We start from the raw sequence: 21117 nt of genomic DNA, 5'->3' as shown, positions 1-21117 counted from the left end.
CAAACCCAGGCTGATCAGATAACGATAAAGGATGCTTCTGTACTTGGTTTATGTTTCCTAAATGGGAAATGTTGTAAAAATTGAATCTCTGCTTTTCTCTAGAGAGGGTTCTCTGCCAAGAGTGATACTTCACCTTGTTCTGAGCCTCCTGTTGCCTGTCATATACCTGTAATCGTAATGACCTGTTATAGTAACGCTGTCTACGTAACTTTTCTTCTTGTTTTCCAGCTGAAAATGAAAGTGCTGGCTGCGTGTTACTACACACATCAAGGAAGGTAAGCAGGAATTCTGTGTGGTAAACTTATTTTTCATCTACTTATTCTTAATCATCTAGAAGCAGAGAAAAGGATCCTGTGCTCTGTGGGGATGGGAAGGAGGTTTTTACTGGCCTAACCAGGGCTTATTAATGCGTCTCTTCCTGAATTCCTCTGTCTTCATTTAAACCTAAAGAGCCATGTGCTGCTTGTACTCCAAACAGTTTCTATGTAATTCTGATTGTTTCACTGTTTTTTGTCCCAGACAATTCCTTGACATGTTAATTCATCATTTTCTTTCTGCAGCTGCCTGCAAAGGGATCCAAGTGTACACCATAGAGATTCAGGCTGCTTAGCTGCTCTCTAGCCGAAAGCAGAAACACCCAATAGACACTGCTGTGATTTGGTTTCCTGTTTATTCCAGCTAATCAGATCTGCCTTCACGAGGTTCAGCAGGAGTGAATTCCCTGGAAACATGCAGTCTAGGAGGAGGATTGGGAAATGTTTAGTTTACGCTTGCGTTTGAGACTGTAACTCGATAAGGATAAGGCGGAAACGCACCAAGCCTCGTGGAGGCTGGAGTAGTGCAGACCTCCATCTATGCAAGTACAAAGTTAGCAGGGAGGAAATGAGCTGATATTTAATACCACTTTCAGTCTTTGGGGCTGCCAGGCATGACTCACGGTGCTCGGAGTTGTTTCAGCTCTTGTCCTACCTGCTGGTTGGAGGGACTGCTGATGTGTAAACTTCTAGCATCGCTGAAGCTGGCAAATCAAATATTGCAGGCTTCATCGCAGGCTGTAATGTGGGTATTTAAATCTCTGCACTGAAGCCCTAAGGGCATTCTAGAGAATCCCAGAAACTTCCTTGACTTCTTTTAGGCCTCTAAGCTCAGATCCTGAAAGGTGTTTCAGCAGGCTGAACTATTGTGGGGAAGAAAATGTGTAAATACTTCTAGCAGAAAAAGCTTTCCTCTACTCTCCAAGTTTAAAAATATATCAAAAAAGACTAAATATCACTTTGATAATAAGGCATGGAAGCTAAAATCAGCTATTCTGTGCTCAGGAATGGAAATGTCTGTTAATAATTTGTCTTGTCTAATACTACTGCCCAAACTGCTTTGAGTTCTCGATGCTTGACTGAAAGTAACCTAAGAACTTGGTCACTTAAAGTGCAGATTTTAAGCCCAAATGCAGGATCTGCTGCTGATAAGAAATAGCTGGAAGCTGCTAACACGTAAGTGGCTTGTCTTCTGCTCTTTTCTTTTCCAGAGCTGTAGGAGTCCTGCTTTTCTGGCCTATAGTTCATGCCTGAGCATTTTAGTGTGCTGTTGAGCAAGAAATACCAGAGGGATAGCAGGCTTTCTCAAGGCTTGAGAAAATATACTAATTGCCAGTTATTGCTTCCGTGGAGGACATGTAAAATTGTTGTGCTTGAAGTATTAAGGAAATTGGGTCCTGGGTCACAGGAGAAGTGGCTCCAAGTGCCTGGGAAGACAGAATTGCTAAAATAAAAGTGGTTGGGTCACAAATTTTATAGATGTTTCCTTTGGGTTGTCACCACCTCTGGTGGTAGTCCATGGTTCCTGTGCCCCTTCTGGAGTCCTGGATGGGCAATCCATGTCTTGGGCAAGTTTGGCACGGTCCTTGGTAGGCTTAAGGAGGAGCTGCTGACAGCTCTACCTACTTAATCACCATCCCGGTGTGTTTCTGAAGAAAGTGCCATCAGTATCTGCAGCAGCAGCATGGAGGGAGCAGTGCTCAGGGCAACGTGTATTTTAGGAGCACCTTTTCCTAAGGTTCTTGTGGTGTATATAAGTGTGGGGTTGGTCTCCAGAGCAGCAGCAAGGCTGATAACTTCCATTTTGGACCTTCCTGATGAGTGTTGAGGGTTTTGTTTCCCATGGATTGAATGGGCAGCTTTGTCTTATGGTGGCTGACCAAGAGTCCTGCCTGCCTGATGTCAGGAGAGGCTGTTTCAATGTCCTTGCATTGCATGACAGCTTCTCTTGCCCCGATGCACTGTATGGCTTTGCTATTAAGGGTACTTGATGCTATTAAAATAAGTATTGGGTAGCTGTCTCATTTCTTGCTCGGCAGTTTCCAGCATCCAGTATCCTGGTGTGACTCGATGATCGAGCTAAAAATATTTGTGAAGGAGTAGTCATTAATTTCTGCTCAAAGCAGTGGGTGTCCTGATGGGAGTAGGTTCTGTTTGAGCTATCTCTGAGGTGTTGCTGTACCAGCAATCCAGCTAATTTGTTCCTGGTTTGTCTCAGCTAGGCAGTGATGTATTTATTTCCTCTCATCATGGCACGTTGCCTTGTGTTTTACGCACGTATCATACCCAATGTTATGGGAGTGATAATAGGGGCAATAACTGTCCTTATTTCCTGTAAAGGACCAGGAGAAGGAGGATAAAGAATCTGATTTACAGAAGGCATTGCCAGGAGCTGGAGCTGAACCCTTAGGACTTGCATTAAGTAGCTGACAGAGCTGTCCTGCCACAGCAAGCAAACGGTGCTGTCTCGTGCAGATCGCTGGGGAATCAGTGTTGATTGAGATGATGTGGGCAGATAACAGCCCTCTGAATGCCTCTGATTCATTCCTGCTCTCCATCAGCCAACTTCTTGCTTCCACAGTTTTCCTTCTGGTGGCTTCTCAAGCGTTGGGAGCACGATGACATGAAGCCCCTTTTGCTTGCTTGAAAGCTCCTTGATGGCTCCTTGATGCTGCAGCACTCCAGTTGCTCTCGACCTTCCCAATTTTTTCTTTTTCTACCTCCTTTGCAATCCATCTCAAGTCCTCTCTAGGTTTAGTCCCTTTGCTGTTTGAACCTAGGTCGGACTCTGCATGCCAGATGAGCTGAAAGAAGACCTCTGAGAAACAGCTGCTGGTCACCAGGTGATCCCATGAACATTACCAGGTGGTGATAGGTATTTTAACCTGCTCTCATACAGGGATAATGTAAGGCTGATTGGCCACTTGCAGTTAGACACCCCTTTTAGTGGGGTGATAATATGGCTGTGTCACCCTCTCCTAAAAGCAGACAACATTAAAGCCTTGGGGCTGGTGGTGAAATCCTTCAGAGAATCCTCAGTCCCAATCCTCCAAGGCTCTGTAAGGAGTGATTGATGCAAAGTAAAACAGTGTTAATTGCAATGGATGTGTACTGACAACTTGATAGTTGCTGTGATAATTACAGTAATTAGTGAGATGTTAGTGTTTTTCCCTGTGTCTAGGCTATAAATGGAAAAGGTAGAAAGGGTACGTGTGAGAGGAGCGGATCTGTGACTCAGGCAGTGGGGTGGCCCCATAACGTGGGGAAATGTGCCAAGGTCCTGCTTGTGGAGGCAACTTGGTGGCAGATCTGTAAAAGCAATCCAGAGCGTGCTTCTCACTGAGCATAATAGGAGCTGAAGGCTTAAATGTATCTCTAAAATCTTGTCCTGACCTCGTGAATTCAAGCTTGGCTGGCCTCCTGTGGGATGGGAGATCTGTGTAACAGAGTGAGATTCCTGGGTTCCCACTTCCTTGCTTGGTCTCAAGCTGTTGAAGGACAGGACTGTCAGCTGCTTTTGACTCACTATCGTGAGTGTTAACTGCGTGCACGGATTTCTAAGAACTGTGAAATGGGAACGACGCATCTGTAGTTTGATAATTCAATTAACAAATGTCATAGCTGACAAACGCAGGAAAGGTTTGAGGTTCTGCAATACAGCGTGGCTGTTCCTTCCATCTCAAGGAAGATTCCGTGAGTGTGCGACAGCAGAGAGTTGAGGCAGTACCAGCCTTTGTCTGCCATCTGTTTTTCCTCCTGTCACACATTGATTCAAAGCTAAATGTTAATCAGAGAGGAAGAAAACTTCCTTGGGAGTAGGAACAATAGGAGTTTAAGTATAAAAAGGTGATGAGCTGGATGGGATTCCAGCTCCCCTTCGAGCTCCTGAACTAGGAGGACAGAGATGGCTCTTGGAGAAGAGCTGGTTTAGATGCACTGAGATGCACGCTGACAATCCTTCATGCTTCTGAGCTGAGAGTTCATTTCTTCCTGGTATCTTTGCCTGTGTTGTTAGAAACATCTTGAATTGTTTAGACCAAAAGAGGCTTCTAAATGCTCCTTAGGCGTTTATGCTTTTAGACTTAATTCTGTGCTTTATCCTCAGCAGTGAAATTGATTTTTTTTTCTGCTTTCAACATCAGGGTGTAAAACTGTTCCTAGGCATTCACCCATGATTACTAAATTAGCAAAAGTGTTGATTTTGCAGGCCTTCAATGTGTTAATAACATAACATAAAACAACTTCTCTTCTACAGTGGGATTTGGAAAGAGTGATTCCAGAATCACTGGTTTTGTGGCAGTAACGTGAAACTGTCTTGTGGACTACACAGTTCCCAGTCCTTTGTTAGGTGTTATGTACACCTGTCTAACACTCTGACCTCTTCTTAATACAGTACCTGAAGTTAAAGAATTTTGAGGAGGAAGTCAGAGCACACAGAGACCTGGATGGGTTTTTGGCCAGAGCCAGCATCATCCTCGATGAAACAGCCACCTCCTTGGATGATGTTCTTAGAGAGATGCTGAAACATTTTGCCGAAGATCCTGAGAACACAGAGCCAAGCTGCAACTTTGAAAAAATCATGAGCACTTTATTCACAGATTCAGGGACCCCACGAGAAGGGAATGGTAATTAATTCCTTGTTTGCAATTACTGTTATGTTATCCTTTCTATTGGGGGGGGGTGTTGATTACTCACTACTGCATGATCCCCAGGTTTGCATGTTGCATGTGACACTAGGGTTTTATTTTTTGTGACCTAGACTGAAGGGACTCATGTCTCCAAGGTTTTGTTTTGGTGGAGTTTTGTGCCTATTTCATTAAGATGAGATGTACTGGTGTTTTTTGGGGGGAGGAGTCTCCAACACCGGAGTATCTTGTCTGGCCCCATCAGGTGTGATTGTCCATAAAACGTTAGATCTGTTTTTTCAAAGAGATGCTTGCTGGTGTCCCTTCAGAAGTGGCTCCTTTGCCTTGTGATTCTCCATCTGAATTCACACAGGCTGGGAGAGTTTGACTGCTTTGAATGAATAATTGGCTGGGGAGGGCTGAGCATTCGTGTTGCTCCCAGCCTACTGGAAGGGGTGATAAGCTCCTTGTTTTACTCCAGAAATTCAAAACTGGGGTAGCCCCAGCCAACTTTAGCTTACGTGTCACTATGAGCTACCACTGAATGTCATAGCATAGTCTAAAACACTGCCTTTTAGCCCAAGATGTGAAGAAGCTTAACTAAGCGTTGTTTCTCTGTAGGCACCCATGACGTTTCAGAGCCAACAGGAATGAATATACAAACATGTACATCGCATCTCAAATGTAACTGTCACAGCCTGAGTGAATTTGTTTAACAGATATGTCAAGTCCTGAGCATGTAGTAAGCATGTTCATGCTTTGGTTACTTCTTGCTGCCTGTCTTAGAGCTTTGCATTTATAATCTCTTTAATTTAGGCTTTCTGCCAATAAAGAAAAATTAAGCAGTGCCATAAAATGATCAGAGAGAACAGTGTAATTACAAAGAGGGGAGAGAGGGCAGGGGAGTTGGAAGATGAAGTCTCTTCTAGTCCTGTGTGTGTTGAATAATGCTAATATAATGACTTAATATTGCAGTAGGCTGCTGTTAGGGGGAGAAAACAGCTGCCTTCTCAAACTGGAGAGTTTAGGGACAGAATTCAAAAGCATCAGGTCAAATGCTTCCACTTTCTCCTATTGTCATCCCCAACCCCTGCATCAATCCAGTATGCGGTTAAATAAGTATGCTTGGTGTTAGCCTTTAGCTTCAGTTGGAAAGGAAATGTAATTTGCAGTGGCAAAACAAATGTAGACAAACCTGTAATGTTTCTATTTTTCTTCTCCTAGTTCACCTCTTATCAGATACAATTCAAGGGGTCACAGCAACAGTCACGGGGGTGCAGTATCAGCAGTCCTGGCTCTGTATCATGTAAGTACCTGGGTTATTAATTATAAGAATACACAAACGGCTTGAAACTTGCAGCCCTTTTTGCTGTAGGAAGGAACAGAATTTCAGAACATGCCCTTGTAAATTTGAGTTGGTGATGTCTTTGGCCATCTGTCCTGGCCTGTGGGTTCTCTGAGCATTGTGCTGCTCCTCTCTGCAGATGGTCACGGTCTCTGCAAGGCATTAAGTTGCTGGATACTGTCTAAATCTGGGGTTAACAAACTAAGAATGCTGAAAAAATCTGAGCCAAGAAATGCTAATTACTGAAAATGTTAATCAGGAACTCCTGAATAGGACAAGTGAACTTGATCATGGACTACTTTTGGCAAAGCCTGAAACCTTATCCTGAAAGACTTCTTAGACCCTTTGAAAACATCTAAACTTTGCAACTGAAATTGAAGTCAGAAATTCACCCTATTCAGACAGTGATTGTTGTCTGGCAATTAATTCAGACCCTGTCAACTCTGTTAAATGTTGGATCGGTAAAGACTCCGTCACCTGGGATTTATGAGGCATGGTGGCTTCACCCCAGCTTCCACTTGACTAAAACTGGATTGCTGGGTTTTGAGATCACTGTCCCAGAGTCAAGTGTGCTGGGTGAGCCAAACTGTCCCTCTGCAGAAGAAAGCCAAAACCTGAGTCACTGAGCCAACCAAAACAATGCAATTTGACTTTCTGTCACCGTATGCAGATGTAATCTATGTCAAGTCATCAAGAAATACCTCAGTAATTTCTCTGGGAATTAACCTATGTTGGATGGGTGCCTAAAGGCTCTGAGTAAATGCACATATTGTAGCAAAATTCACAACTGGTTTGCTAGAACAACTGTCAGAGTAGCTTTCCTCTTCCCAGCTATGATTTTCCTATCCTCTGCTTATGGCTGGAAAAAAAAAAGTAGATTCTGCCTTAGAAATAGATTGTTTTAAACTTATTTCTAATCTCTTATGAAAGAGAAGGATGTGCTTTCTATGTAAAAAGGTAACTATCTAGTTCACTTCTTTAATAGAACAGGAACCTGACATGCAGTAATGTCTAAGTGCTACTGTCAGCCTCTACTTTTTTGCCTGGGATGTACAGGACAGCTTGTACGAATGAGAAAATGAGTTCCTACACCAAAATGGTCTTTCTGTGCCAATCAACCAGGAGGGCTTCTGAGTTTTTTTTTTCCCCTTTGCATGCCACAGGTATGATAAGGGCAGTAAGGGAATGTGTGTGCTCCTCTAGGAAGTGCAGAGGGTGGAAGCTTCCATGGTGGTATGTGACATGGCTCTATAGAGGGCTTTAGAGAGTTTAGAGTATTGACTTAATTACAAAGCACTTCTAGAGGTCATGATACAAATGCTGTGGTTATATACATGAAGCTGGAAAGGGTAGGTTCAGCCTTCCTACAGAAAGTGAGCCAAAACTTTGAATGCGTCCATGTGAGTAATGCTAGCTTCCATGACAAGACATGATTTGAGGAATAAGCTTACAGCCTAAAGGTGTCTTGTGCAAAACTTTCCTTGTTTCTCCCTTTTGTTGCTCTGAAGAGGGAGAAGAAAGTGGTGGGAAAGCAGTGATGAGTTATTAACTATAATTATATAATTATTGCACTGTATTTCTGCTGCAGCTATTGTGCAACAGATTGAGAACCATATTTTTAGACCTTACGTTTTTCTTGAAGTCAGATTGCAAAACAACTTCCAAAACTCTGAAGTAGAAGGAATTTGTTGATGATTTTTTCCTGTATGAGTGGGAAGAACCTTTAAGATATCTCTTTACTGTTCTTTCTCCTTGTGCTTAGTATCTATACTCTTTGTTAAATTTTAAATCAGCGCTGCTGTTTTCTGTGTGCCTTAACTAACTTGTTATTCCTAGCAAATGAGATAGCCTTGAGTATCCTAAGATTATATTAATAAGGAATAGCAGCTCAGGGATGGCTTTGGTAGGACTGCTTCTGCATTGATTTGGAGGAGAAATGTTAAATCCTAAATTAGCTTAGAAAGACAAACATACATGTGTGGGGGATCTTCACTGAGTTTTACAGAACCTATATGAGGAGGAGCATTCCTAAAGGACACACAAACTTGTTTCCTTCTCTCTTCTGTGCTGGGAAGAGGGACTGTTCTTATCACTCCACCTTAGGTTTTACACTGCACGTTTCTGAGGTTAAGTAGCTATTCTGCTCCTGCTGTAATTTGCACTCTCACAGTTTCAGGTCTGTTGAACCACTAGCGAGGTCAGAGATACCATATGCATCTGGGCTACATCCACAGAACAGAATAAGCTGCCTGGGGAAATCAGAGATCTCAAGATCTGAATGTTCTGCTGAAGTCTAGCAAAGCTGGTTTCTGACTCAGACTTCAGGGTTAGGTTTTGCCAATTCCTGACAAAAATGATTTTTCTGAAGCCATTACAAGGGTACATAAGCATAAGAAAGCCTTGAGGTTGCTTCATTAAAATGCTGCTTAGCTGGGTGCTGATGTCCTGCTACCAAGTGAGTAGTGGGCACTTGCTACCCTTCGGTTGCAGAGGTGTGAAGATAGGTTTTCCTAACAAGAAAGCAGATCTTCAGAGATGCAGCTTAGCTTCATCAGTCAAGGTTGTAATCACAAAGCTTAGAAACCACAAACACAGCTTTTTTCTTCTGTTCATAGCATTTACCAGAAGAGCAAGACAAAATGTTATGGACACCACCTGTCTCTTCAGTGTGAAGCTGATTTGTTAGAGAACTTGGGACAAGGGGTAGCCAAGACCTGTTTGAGAGTAGGGAGTGCCAGGAGTGCTGAACTGTCATCTGCAGGTTTAATTGGTCATTTAGCATGAGGAAGCTCAGATTTTAGGAGTTCATAGACACACTGTGGTACCCCTCTAGCATGTAATGATTTCAGCATTGCTGAGTTCCCCAAGGTATCAGCCAGATCCACCGTGATCCAGAGTCTGGAGGGGGTAAACTGAGTACTTCACATATCTGGATTCAGAAAGCTGGGGAAGAAGCCCTTCTAAGAGCTATTGGTTTTGGTTATGCCCAGCTCTGTGGCTCAAAAAGCCCAAAGATAACCCCCCTTGTCCAGCGGAGAGCATGTGGAGGAGTGGTTTTCATCACAACTAAGTCCTGTCAAACCCAATTGCTTCTTTCACAATGTGACAAATGGAGATGCAAATGCCAGACTTTTTTTTTTTTCCTGGGATGTGGTGAAGAATCCCTAATTCTAAGGGTGTTAAAGTTACTGTCAGTTGACTGCTGGTATATTTCTTTACTTGATGTCCTCTAGGAGAAACACCAGCTGTTTGGATTATTGAACAAATGTTGCCTGCGCTGAGTGGAACTCCTCAGGCAGTACCACCTCCAGGCTATATTCTCTTTGCCAGGAGATGGGTATGATTTGTTTTCCAGAGTTGAGCCCCTAGAAGAACACAGAAGCAAGCTGCTTCGTAGTCTGTGTTCAGTAATTGAGGAGCTGTTTCCTTTGGTTGGATTGGTAAGGCACAGGAATTGGTGAAGGGTTTACTTTCAGTGCATTCAACTGATTTGCTAAAGCTGTTCTAACAGGTAAAGCAGAGGAAAAACCTATCTGCAGGTGAAGAGGGTGGTTCAAAGGCTTGTGTGATCCATGCTGCTATAAAACTGCTTATTTTCATAGTATGTCATTGCGAAAATTCACGTGGAGGAGGGTAGCTCAAAAATACCCGTAGCCTTCCAAAAGTTAGTGGCGTGAGGTGACTCGAAGCAAGAGTCTGGCTTGATATCGAAAAAGAGTAGCATTTAAGAATATTAACTTTTTTCTACTGTAAAACCAAAGGTTGTATGAAACCTTGTTACCTATGCATCTCCGAACAAAAGTAAAGCCTATTGCACATTTAAAAATTTTCCCAATTCCAGGGGCATGTAGGTCTACAGAAGAGCCACTTACTGCTGGTTTAGCTGTTGAAAAGGCTTCAAAGAATTTGGATTTCAAAGAAATCTTAGTTACTGTGTACCCTGCAGAACAGTGCCCTTCTTTCAAATGTCTAAATGGGATGCTGTGGGGAATTGAACGGTTCAACTCCTTAAAACAAAACAACAAAAAAACATTAAAGGAATGATTCCAAGGCTCGAAGGTTGCAAAACAAGCCCATTCTCTGCACTTTGCAGCAGTCATCTGTCAAGTGTTATTTGGGTTCAAAGATCTTTAAGTACATAAAGGCACCCTCGATGGACTGTCCCAGGTGATGTCAGTCCAAGCTCTTGCAGATGCTGTGTTACGGAAGGGAGTTCTCAAATCCAAATTATTCACTGCGAGTTTGAGTCCCAAAGGAGAGCTGTTGGCAAGAAGGATGAGTCACTCCAGTGCCCACAATGTGCAGGGCTGTCTCCTTATGCACTGGCCCATAGGAAATACTTTCTCCCGAACTCCCCTAGAGAGGATTTGTCTTCCTAGAGCTCCAAATGCATTTACTGCTCCAAGACGATACTCATCCTGGAGCAATTTTTCTCTGGACTGCTGAAACAACCCTGTGCCAAACTGCTGGTGAGCTGGCCTGCTGGTCACAGCTTCATTCCTCGCTTGTAAATTCTGGTTTCTGAAAAGCCTGTGCCTGGAGCTGGTTCACAGAAGATTTATTTGCAGTGGATGCGGAGAAGCAGTGTCATTGTTGTTCTGCACTGGGACAGGAAAAGGCTGGCTTGCTGATTACCTCTACTGGGCATTTTTTCTTACTGCAGGGGATAATTTGTTTCTGAATTGACTTCCTTTCTTGCCCTGCTTCAAGGTGGCTTCTGTTTTTCTTGGTCTCTGAAGTTTGGCCATTTTTAGGATTTGTATGAGAAATGTGTTATTGATCTGATAACGTCTTGGGTGTGGGGTGGATGAGCAGCACGTGCTACTTGGGGTATTGATGATTTTGGGGGGATTTTGCCCGTTCTCACCATCCAAGTGCCACGCTGGATGCTTGCAGGATAAGCAGCCTGGAAGGAGGAGGACAGCAAAGCAGGAATGTGTGTTATAATTCAAACAGCCTTTTTTTTTATGAGGTCAATTATTGGAGAATAATGATGAAATTGCTGAGAATGCAACCTGGTGTCTTGTTAAATCATAACCCAGTATTTCCATATGTGTGTAATACTGGGTGAAAATAGATTTTTCAGCTTGCTGCCCAAACCAGACAAGAATCAAATTTAGCTCAACACAGACCAAAAGGGAACTTGGAGCCTCTGGCCAAACCAGACTGAGTTTAGTCAGCTGAAAATGTCTTGCTAACCCTCAGGTTTCTGGAGGGGTTTTAGCTATTTGCCCTTCAGATATTTTTCAGTGGGAGTTTAAGTGCTGCTTGGAGTTGTTTTGTTTTCAAAGTGCCTCTATCTTGGCCAGAACTGTGCAGTTTTACCTACAGATCTGCATAGCTTTTGATTTCTCCATGTGAACCTAACTGTTGTTGTTGTTTACTTTACAAATATTTGCACAAATCTAGGAAGGGCTTCAGTATGAGTTCTTTTTGTATTTGTATCTAGCTTCTGGAATTAAAACAAAATAGAGCAGTAAGTGCTAGACCAGGAACTAGCTGGACTTAGGTCAGTTAGGTAACAGCTGAGATTGAGTTGCTGATTGACACATGGGCAGAAGGGACAGGGCCTTACATTGAAAGTACTGAGAGCAGGTTTTTGTCCAAATAACTGGATACAGCAGTAAAACCAAGCTTGGTGTGGATGAGGCTGCACTCAGTGGACAGGCACTGCTCCTCCACTCCATGTAGCAATGCTCGGGTGCATCAGACCACTTCTGTGGCACCTGTTTTAATAACATCTAGCAATAATATATGTGCAAAAGGTGACCATAAGTTTAGTGGTTTACCCCCAGTTTTACTGGTATAAGTGGTATTGGGATTTAGCTGAATGTGTCAGTGCATTGGTGTCAGTCGACTTCTTTACAGAAGAGTTGATAGAAACTGTCTCATAGGTGTGAAAGCCTCAAACTCCAGATCTGTGCATACAACTGTTCCAAATAAAGATGTGTAATGATGACAACAGGTTTGTCAGTGTCTTGTGAACATGTTCAGTGTTGTTAAATCTTTAGTACTGCCTAAGCACCCTAAGTTCCTTTTCAGTGCATGCTTTCTCAGTCCTACAAGGTAAGAAAATATCAAACTAGAAAGAAAGCTAGCTGCAGCACTTAACCTGAAGAAGAGGTGTAGCTTGCTTAATTATAGCCCTATATAATTTTTTCTTCAAGTAACTTGCTATCTCAGGAGCAGGGCTCCTGCACCTTGGCTTTCCAGCCTCAGGTAGGAGCTGAAATCCTGTGTGTTTTTTTTTTTGAGATTTCATTTCTTGGATTCATTCAGACATGGGATCAGGCAAGCTGCTGAGCAGTGCTACTGAGAGGTGGCTGATGAGTTTTTGTACCTGGTGTGTAGGTACAGGTTATGTTCCCGTGCATGCCTTGGTATCCTGCCTTACCTTCAGCACTGGGGCACGTGCTGGTGTGATCATCCCTTGTCCTGTAATAAGGCCGTGTTCTGTACTTCAGTCACTCCTTGCTTTGTCGGGAACTGCCTGATAGACACAGTAGGAAAGGAATGATGTCTGGAAAGTGTTGGTACAGCACTGTGAGCAACAGGTATCTAATATCTGTTTCTGGCCATCTCCAGAGTAGAATTATGTTCAGAATGACCAGAAATCCTTCATTTTCAAAGCAAATTTAGTGAGCTTGACAGCTGAGGTATGAACCTCAGGCAAAGCTTGCACTCCATTTCAATTACTTTAGAGAAGACTTATTCCTAACCTTGGGACCTGCCTTGGTTTTTCTCTCTTCCAATGCTAATTCAAATGACCTGAGGTAGAAAGAAGTCAAGACCCCATGGTGGAGGGGAGGTAGGAAATATGAAATGCTGTTTTCTTGCTCATAACCTGCTTTCTAGCTTCATTTCATTACAGTGAAGCTGTTTGGTTGCTTTCAGACAAGTGCCTTTGTCAGACTAATTTGTGTAAGTAGCTTGACTTCCTGATGACAGACTGGAAGCAAACTCACTAAGAAAGTATTTGGTGGGGTGACTTGGTATGCAAGTTTCTGGGAACTTCATGAGAAATGTGATGTGCTCCTAGCTCGTACATCCCCAGCCAAGGATCTTCAGGAGGCATTACTGGAAGTGACCTTCAGGTTATATGAGTTTGAGAATACGTCTTAAAAAGAAAGGCGAGTTGGAATGATGGAAGAGATGATCTAAGGACTATGATAGGTGACTGTTGGATGAATAAAAGGCAGCAAGCAGTCTAAATGACTTTGAACCGGAGAAAAAAAAAAAGCACTTTTAATTGGGAAAGCAGACTATCATGCCACTTTCTGTGTTGATATGCAAAACCTGTGTGTTTCCCTGTGCTTTCTAGGAGACTTAGAAACAAGAGAGCTGCGGTCAAGGCTGATAATAACCTACTGCAACTATTTCGTGCCTGTTTGTTGCTTTTTCAGAGTTTCCCAGCAGCAGAAGTGGTGATAACCCAGATCACAGCTCTGTTTAAATATTCCATTGTGGAGACAGACCTGGTCTTTCATGGCCTCCAAAAATACCCTGTGTTTATTTCAAACAACCTGTTGCTAGTATAGGTTGTAGTGGTCAAAGAGCAAGTGGGGCTGGCCCCTGAGCAGTAATCCTGCCTGCTACAGCCTCTGAAGATCCTGAGCATGGCGATCAGCTTGGTTTCTGTAACACCTGTACCAGAAAGGGGAAAACAACAGCTGAGAGCAAATTGGGAAATCCATTCAAACAGATCTGCCCAAGGCGAAAGAAGTGGAAATATGCTGGTTTGGCATCTTGCCTTAATGTTTCCAAAAGCATTTTAGAAGATCAGATGAAATGAAGTGTAAACTGCTTTCCCTTAATGTAGGTGTTATTTTTAAAAGGTCTATTTTGCAGGAGTTTCTACAAATACGAAGTATATTGCTATCTTTTGATTTGTTGGTTTTAAAAAGCTAAAAAGCAGATGAGGGGGGAGAATAAGCCTTGTAATGTTGAAAGTGACTTCCTTTTAAGAAAATGTGTATAAAATCTATAAAACTAGCAGAATCGGGCTGAATGTAGCTTGAAGTCACTGTTAAAGACTTCAGAAATGAACCTTTCATAACCAGCGCACTTTGTTTTTAGAACCAAAATGTGTTTTATAAACTCTCGCACCAAGACAGCACAGCATGTTTCAAACTTGCACAGCATGTTTCATAGTGTCATGTATAACCATGCCATCTTTCTCCACAGTTGCACTATAAAGTCCCTTCAGCGACGTCATGTTTGCATCAGCCGCCTCGAGAGACCTCAGAACTGGGGTGAAAACTCTTGTGAAGTGAGATTTGTGATATTAGTCTTGGCTCCTCCTAAAATGGTGAGTGCTGCTCTCGTTCCCTGTGTTACTTCAGGGATTTCTCCAGAGATATTTTCTTGGTCTCCTCCTAGAGTTAATGACAACACATTATTTTGGAGGCATAATGGGATGTGAAAAGGCCTGAGATTTTCCCACCCCTTGTCAAGATGGCTTATTCTAACAGTGTGTGAAGGGTGGATTACAATTGTCTGTGTCCTCAACTTATTCTGGGGAATAGCCTCTAGCCTGACATGGGAGAACGCTGCAGGTCAAGTGTCTGCAGTCCCCATACTCTTAATTTTTGTTGGAGGTACAGCCATGATGTATGTAATATTCCACAGATTCAGCTTTACCAGTTTAGCTACCTGGTTTTGGAAGTAAAGGCCATTCCTAGCTTAAAATAAAGGCTGTTTCTAGTTACAACCATGCTTGTGAAGGACTATATAAGTCTGCAAAAGCTTGAGCTGTTCTTGATGGGACAGTTACGCTGCAGATGTGACTGCATCAGTAGAGATGGAACTACATCTCAGTTATATCAGCCCATGAGTTCTCCTGCAGTGCCTGGAGTGCTGTGTAAAGTCACTGTGCCAAAGTGTTTTTATAGCTTTTGGAACTTGAAACAGTAAGGTTAAAGTTTGCTCGGGTGTACTTACTGGTTCTCGGGTGCAGACAAGGCCAACAAATGACCTTGTAATGTGCTTGTTCATTGCAATATCAGGGGAGGCATCAAGGTCAATTAGGGATCAACATCTTCCCTTCCTAGAAAGCAGTGGCTTAATCAACTTGGTGTGTCCTGCTAACTAATGGTTGAAAGGTTCAAGTGAAAGACCTTTTCACACTTCAGTTGGCTGTTAACACCTTGGGGTTACTAGGTCTGTGCTCCTGGGAGGTCCTGGAGCGGTTGGGGACCTTGTCTGGAACAAGACAGATCCAGGTTTAATTTCCTGCCCTTCATTGCTATCTGTATGACCCTGGGACCTTTTAGGCTGCTCTGTCTCCTCCCCCTTCCACCATCACTGTTGTTTAAATGGAAATACTGGTGTTTCCTTATTTCTGGCAGATCTTTCCCAGCTGAGCACTTCAATGCTTTTGGCATAGATCTCAAACCCAGCAGGCTGAAAACAAATTGATGTTCCCTGTGAGAAGCAGCAGGCAAACAACAACCTGCTCACAATTGCATCGATCTCTCATTGTGTGGCAGCTCACTTATCTCCAGCCAGCTACGTGCAAAGTGCCCAACAAACGGCTCTGCATCCGCTTGTGTCCTGAAAGCTTGCAATTCCAATGGGCAGCATCAAATTAAGGAAAGGGAGTGGAGGCCAAGCAGAGCTGGAGTTGCCAACATGCTTTATTTTAAATGAGTTTATCTAGCCAGCTCTAAGTACGCATTTCTGGTACAGCAGTTAAAATAATTAACCTGCTGACATTAACAGATTAAATGAGTCTTGGTTGGGGGGAGGAGGAGAAGTCCAGAAAGTAGGCATCTGTTGCACTGAGGAACCTAGTTCCTTATCCATCTCTAATATGGAAGATGGAAAAACTGGAATACTCTTTCAAATCTCTACGGTTCTTCAGCTTCTCCAAACTGTTTCTCTGTCTCTGGGAAAGACAGGTTAGAGTGGGGAAAATAAAGCGAAGTGTTGGGTAGCCAGAAGTAACCCACTCTAACACCCAGCCCAAGGAGACTGCTCCTAGGTAAGGAGAAGCCTTCCCTGCAATGGCAAATCTAGGCTGGTTTAGTTTGAATGGATCAAGATTACAAACTCTAAAAGCAAACCCCAGAGCTGGCTATCTTCTCTTAAATCCAGTCTCTTCTCCAGAAACTTAAAATGAGCATGTCCTAGCAAGTGTGTCTGAAGGGAACTTCCCTGTGATGGAGGGAGGAGGGAGAACACAGGAAAGGGGGAGGCAGGACAATGTAATAGAGCAAGTAGAGTGTTAGTGGTGACAGTGCTACCTGCATGTCCATGCCTCAGTGTTGAGCATCACTGAATTACTCAGCTGTGTTCATGAAGAAATTGTTCATCTGCTTTGTTATGAATCATAACAGCTTAAATTAATCACATGCTCACTACTACCTTCTACAGTAATGCGAGCAGTTTGGAGGCTGCCCAAAAGAGGGTGGCTGTTTGGCTATTGGCAGCAGTGGCTACATGATGGCTGTTGAGTATAGCTAAGAGAAGAGGGGAGTTAAAACATTTCATCAAAAGGGGACTTTTAAGGAGCTCTGATTCTGTAAACTGCCTTGGTAAGCATCTTACCTGCCTTGACCCATGTATGCAAGCAGATGAGCAGATCTGGGTTTGCAGAGCCTGGGTTTTGTAGGTTTGTGTAGAGATGAAGAGCTCAGTCTCCTTTATTCCTTCCATATGTACCTAATTTCCAAGGTGCTCAGAGCAACAGGAGGGCAGGCTTTGGATACTGTTGAAGGTCAACCCTCAAAGACTGGGCCTGTGGCTTACAGAAACATTAACCTAAGTGGGCACTTGCTCCTTTCCTTGGTTGTGATCTTCTGTCCCTTCCAGGATTTGGTGAAGATGGCCAGTGCTGCTTCTGTGTGCTCGCTGCTTTTTTCCCCTCTGCTTTTTTCCATGCCAGTAGTTGCTTTAGCTGAGAGCTCTAAATCTCCATTTGTGCTGCCAGAACTGCCCCAGAGAAGCCAACGGGATCGATTTTTATTTTAATGCCCAGAAAACAGGAAGCTGAAGCAGATATGCACAATTGATCTCTCAGAAAAGATATCTGTACTGCAGGATCCTTTACTACAGTTTCTTTTCACCCCAGTAGTAGTAATGCTGAGATGTTGCAGGGCTAGCAAAGACTTAATTATTTAGTTTTAGCAGCCCTGAAGAGGGAATAGGGGATGAAGTGCATGCTCAGCTTGATTCAGACTTGGCTCAAGTCCTGGAGTCTTGGAAGATGATGCCTAGCGGGGCAAATATTTCATTTTGTGTTCCGGCAGTGAAAGGAAATAGTTTTAAATTTTTCATATTTCTCTTTTTTCCCCCCTTCAGAAAAGCACCAAAACTGCCACGGAAGTAGGCCGGACCTTTGCCACGATGTTTTCAGACATAACCTTTCGCCAGAAACTCCTAGAAACCAAAACCGAAGAGGAGTTCAAGGAAGCCTTAGTCCACCAGCGCCACTTGTTAACAGTGGTGAATCAGAGACCCTCGGCAATGAACGATGGGCACAAGTCACACAGTCCTAAGCCCCTCAAGGTAAGGTTGGCCAACATCTCCCAGTGGTTTGGTGTCCAAATAAGTAAATGCAAGGGTTTTGGGGTAAGGATTTGAAGAGCTTGTGGTGCTTGCATCCATTAGGCTTGTCTAGCTAGCTCTCTGAACTGAGCTTTCTATAAACAGCTCCCATATGTGTATGTCCACTTTCCTCAGCTCCTGCTGTAAATCTAAAGAAAACACTTCAAAGGTGCAGGTGCTGAAGGGACACAGAACAGTAGGGGGGTGAAATGGTTGCAGGACTTTTGAATCCAGATGCCTAGTCGAGTGGGGGACTAATGGATCACTGTGTCAGTCCGAGGCACTTAATCCTTACAATCAGAAGTCTCTGAAGAAGCTGCTGCTTGTCTTTCCTACAGCTGAAAGGCTTCTTGGCTGTCCCTGCTCAGTAACTTCACTTAAAGGTTGCCTGTCAGTACTTGGCCTGATTTTTCCCTGTTTGATCTGTAGCTCTGTAAAACGTTACTTGCTTTGTACTCAAGTTTGAGGGAAATGCTGTAACTCCGCTTTCTTTTCTGGAATTTCCTGTGTATTGGTCACTGTTTTGCCTTTCCGTTCAGAAATTCATTCTTTAACCAAGCAGCATACCTGAAAAACAAACTGTTTGTACCATCCCTGGTCATCTGCTCCTGCCCTACAATTGCAAATAATAACCTTAAAGGACAACCTTTGGGTTGTCTATAGGGCAGAGGCTGGCAAATTCACCAATTCTTTTCTTACTGAAATAAACTTGAGTTTTGATATGCACATCTGGAAACAAGTAATGCTCATGTTTTTCCAGCACTCTCCCCTTGTTTATAGGTAGTGCTTTGAACTTTGGTAGACCCCATACCTGCTCATAAATGCTGGTTTCCACCTGCATCACTGGGACAGCAGCCTTGGCCAGGCAGAGCTTCAACAGCTCTGAGCCAATGCAGTGCATAGTGACAACTTTTTTTTTTTAATGCTATCTCTTGACATTGGTTGTCCTTGATCTGGATTTGGTAAATCAAGGGCTTTGAAGGTGTTTTAGCCTGCATCCCTTGAGAGCTGAAGGACGTGCAGTAGTAAATCTGCTTTATCGTGTCTCTTGAAAAGCTGCCCCTGCTTGCCCAAAGTGGAACTTGCCAGGATTGATTTTTAGGAGCTAGGCTGGAGACTTCTTTCCATGTTCCTGGCAAGCTAAATTTTGCCTGGAGAAGAAGGGTTGATTTGAGGTCATAGCCTGCATTCATCAGTTCTAAGGAAAGCCATCTCCAGAAGCCCTTCTCCTCTGCCTGTCCTGTGTGACAGTCCTCTAGAATGAAACCTTTTAACATGAGAATAAACTGATATGCAACCAGAGGTGTAATTTCAACCTGTGAGCCACCCCTGAGTGAAATAAATACCCTAATCTGGAGCTGCTGTGTTATTACAAGCAAGCCTGCAGGAGGGTCAGATCTCTCGGTGGTATCTGCCTCCCACCTCCCTTTATCCCTTGATCCTGCAGTGACAGGAGAAAAATGGACCTCAAATGCTGTGTGAGTGGGATTTTTAGCAATTGCTCATTTCTATCTGTGCTAAAATACCGAAGGGGGCATGGCAATTGTGTACCATGCTGTGCCCACAGCACAGTCGGTTTGCTTTGCCTCATCTCAGGATTATTTAGACAAAACAGCATCCTCACAGCTATAATCAAGTCAGCCTGAAATCCTTTTGTGTACTGAGGCATCTAATTGTGATTTTGTTCATGGAGGAGGCTCTGATGGTTTTGATGTTTTCTAGCTGTGACCATATCCGTTCCATACCACTGTGTGTGATGGAGGGGTGTATTTTCCAAAAAGGGCTGGGCTGTGTCTGCTCAGCAGTGGCAGGATGGAGGATGGTTTCTGTCACATGAACTTCATCTAGAATAGCTCTGGGAAAGGAAGGCCTTCTGAGTAAGTCCACCTGCTATCAGTATGTCAAATCCAAAATATAGCAGGGCCAAGAGAGCTACCACCACAAATAGAATAGAAGAACAAGCCACACATCCCCTACTGAAGGGGAAAGAAGCAAGGAATGGCAGGCCAAGAAATTTCTGGCTCCTGAAGGTGTGAAGAATCACTTCAAAAAGGTTGAGGATGGAGTGCCAGTGTTGTCCTTCCCAAGATTTTATTAAAACTTTGGGTGGTAAAGACTCAGATGGCAGGAAGTGAAAGCCAGATTGAAACCTGTTTGGAGTAGAGCTACATGATGATGATGCACAGTTGACAAAAGTACTCCCCAAAAATGGCTTTAACTTGAGAGGTCAGTAAACTTAATCTCTCTCTTCAATGTAACCCAAGTTAAGTACATGGTTGGAGCAAAGAAAAAGGTAAGAGGATCAGCCACACAGGAGAAACAGCTTTCCCCATATTTAACCACAGACTTGATGTCAGTGGTCCCTATAGAAACAGCACTGATCTTGATGGCCCCACCGCAAACTGAACTTGCCCACTGGCAAGAAATAAAATGCATAAAGGGACGAGGAGTCTCAAAAATAACCCATTGCCCCCCCCTTTTCTCAAATCTGCTTCAATGGGTGTCATGGGGCAAGAAGTTTGGCAGTGTTTTTCTGCTTGTCCACTGCTGCCTACAAGCAGGCAGTGTGCATGAGTGCCCCTTCCATCCCTGCCCTGTGCTCAGCCCCAGGCAATCAGCAGGCGTGTGGATTCTTCCCCCGAAGGTGAGCTGCACTGAGCATCCCTTTCCCATATTCGCCGCAGTGAGACAAGTAAACATATTAGTCATTAAAGCTATTGTGATTCTCTGGCTGAGTCGTGCCTTCAGGAATGTCTTTCTGGGGGGCAAAATTAAATTGCTTTTCAAGTGCGTATGGCTTTGATGTCCAAATATGCCTGTTGGGTGAAGTTCATAGTTCTCAGAAATGCTTAAAATGCAGATATGCTGTTGTCTGTTTTCCTTCCCTCCTGATTTTTCAGGGTAGAGATTTGAAACTGTCCTGAAATAATACAGGTGTATTGGCAAAATGCAACAGAAGTGACTTAAAGAGCTGAAATATAAGATGTGGTAACGACTGATAAAGGAGTTGGTCCTTTGAGGGATCTCTTACATTGGGGGTTTTGGGTGTGTGCTGTGGAGTATTCCCTTTACAGGCGGTGTTTTTATTTTGTTATATCTTGTGATGTAACCCTGAAATTCCAGACACTGCAAGGCAGATAAGCCCCATGAGAAAAAGCTAAGCTGCACAGAGTCTGTTAAATGAGCACTGTAGGGCTGAGTCCCTCCTAAAGCAGTGCTTTCTATCAGTTTCTACTGGAAAAGAAGTGGGGGAGAAGAAAGTATTCTGGAAAGGGAAAAAAAAAAA

General features: G+C 43.5%; 1 protein-coding gene across 8 annotated transcripts in view; it reads left to right on the top strand.

The window, feature by feature from the left end:
* Positions 1-21117, top strand: part of SLC4A11 (solute carrier family 4 member 11) — a 137940-nt gene that overhangs the window by 80548 nt on the left and 36275 nt on the right. For 7 of the 8 annotated variants that reach the window (XM_072037904.1, XM_072037906.1, XM_072037905.1 and 4 more), the window contains 6 exons: positions 229-275; positions 4708-4939; positions 5561-5623; positions 6164-6245; positions 14469-14592; positions 17586-17792. In XM_072037904.1, the coding sequence (XP_071894005.1) occupies positions 229-275; positions 4708-4939; positions 5561-5623; positions 6164-6245; positions 14469-14592; positions 17586-17792 (755 nt within the window). The remainder of the gene's footprint in view (positions 1-228; positions 276-4707; positions 4940-5560; positions 5624-6163; positions 6246-14468; positions 14593-17585; positions 17793-21117) is intronic. The other variant, XM_072037903.1, reaches the window with a different exon arrangement.

The sequence above is a fragment of the Anas platyrhynchos genome, chromosome 4, assembly GCF_047663525.1.
Source record: "Anas platyrhynchos isolate ZD024472 breed Pekin duck chromosome 4, IASCAAS_PekinDuck_T2T, whole genome shotgun sequence".
In the NCBI taxonomy this organism is placed as follows: domain Eukaryota; kingdom Metazoa; phylum Chordata; class Aves; order Anseriformes; family Anatidae; genus Anas; species Anas platyrhynchos.
Note: the sequence above shows the minus strand (reverse complement) of the source record. Positions and strands in the feature narration are given on the sequence as shown.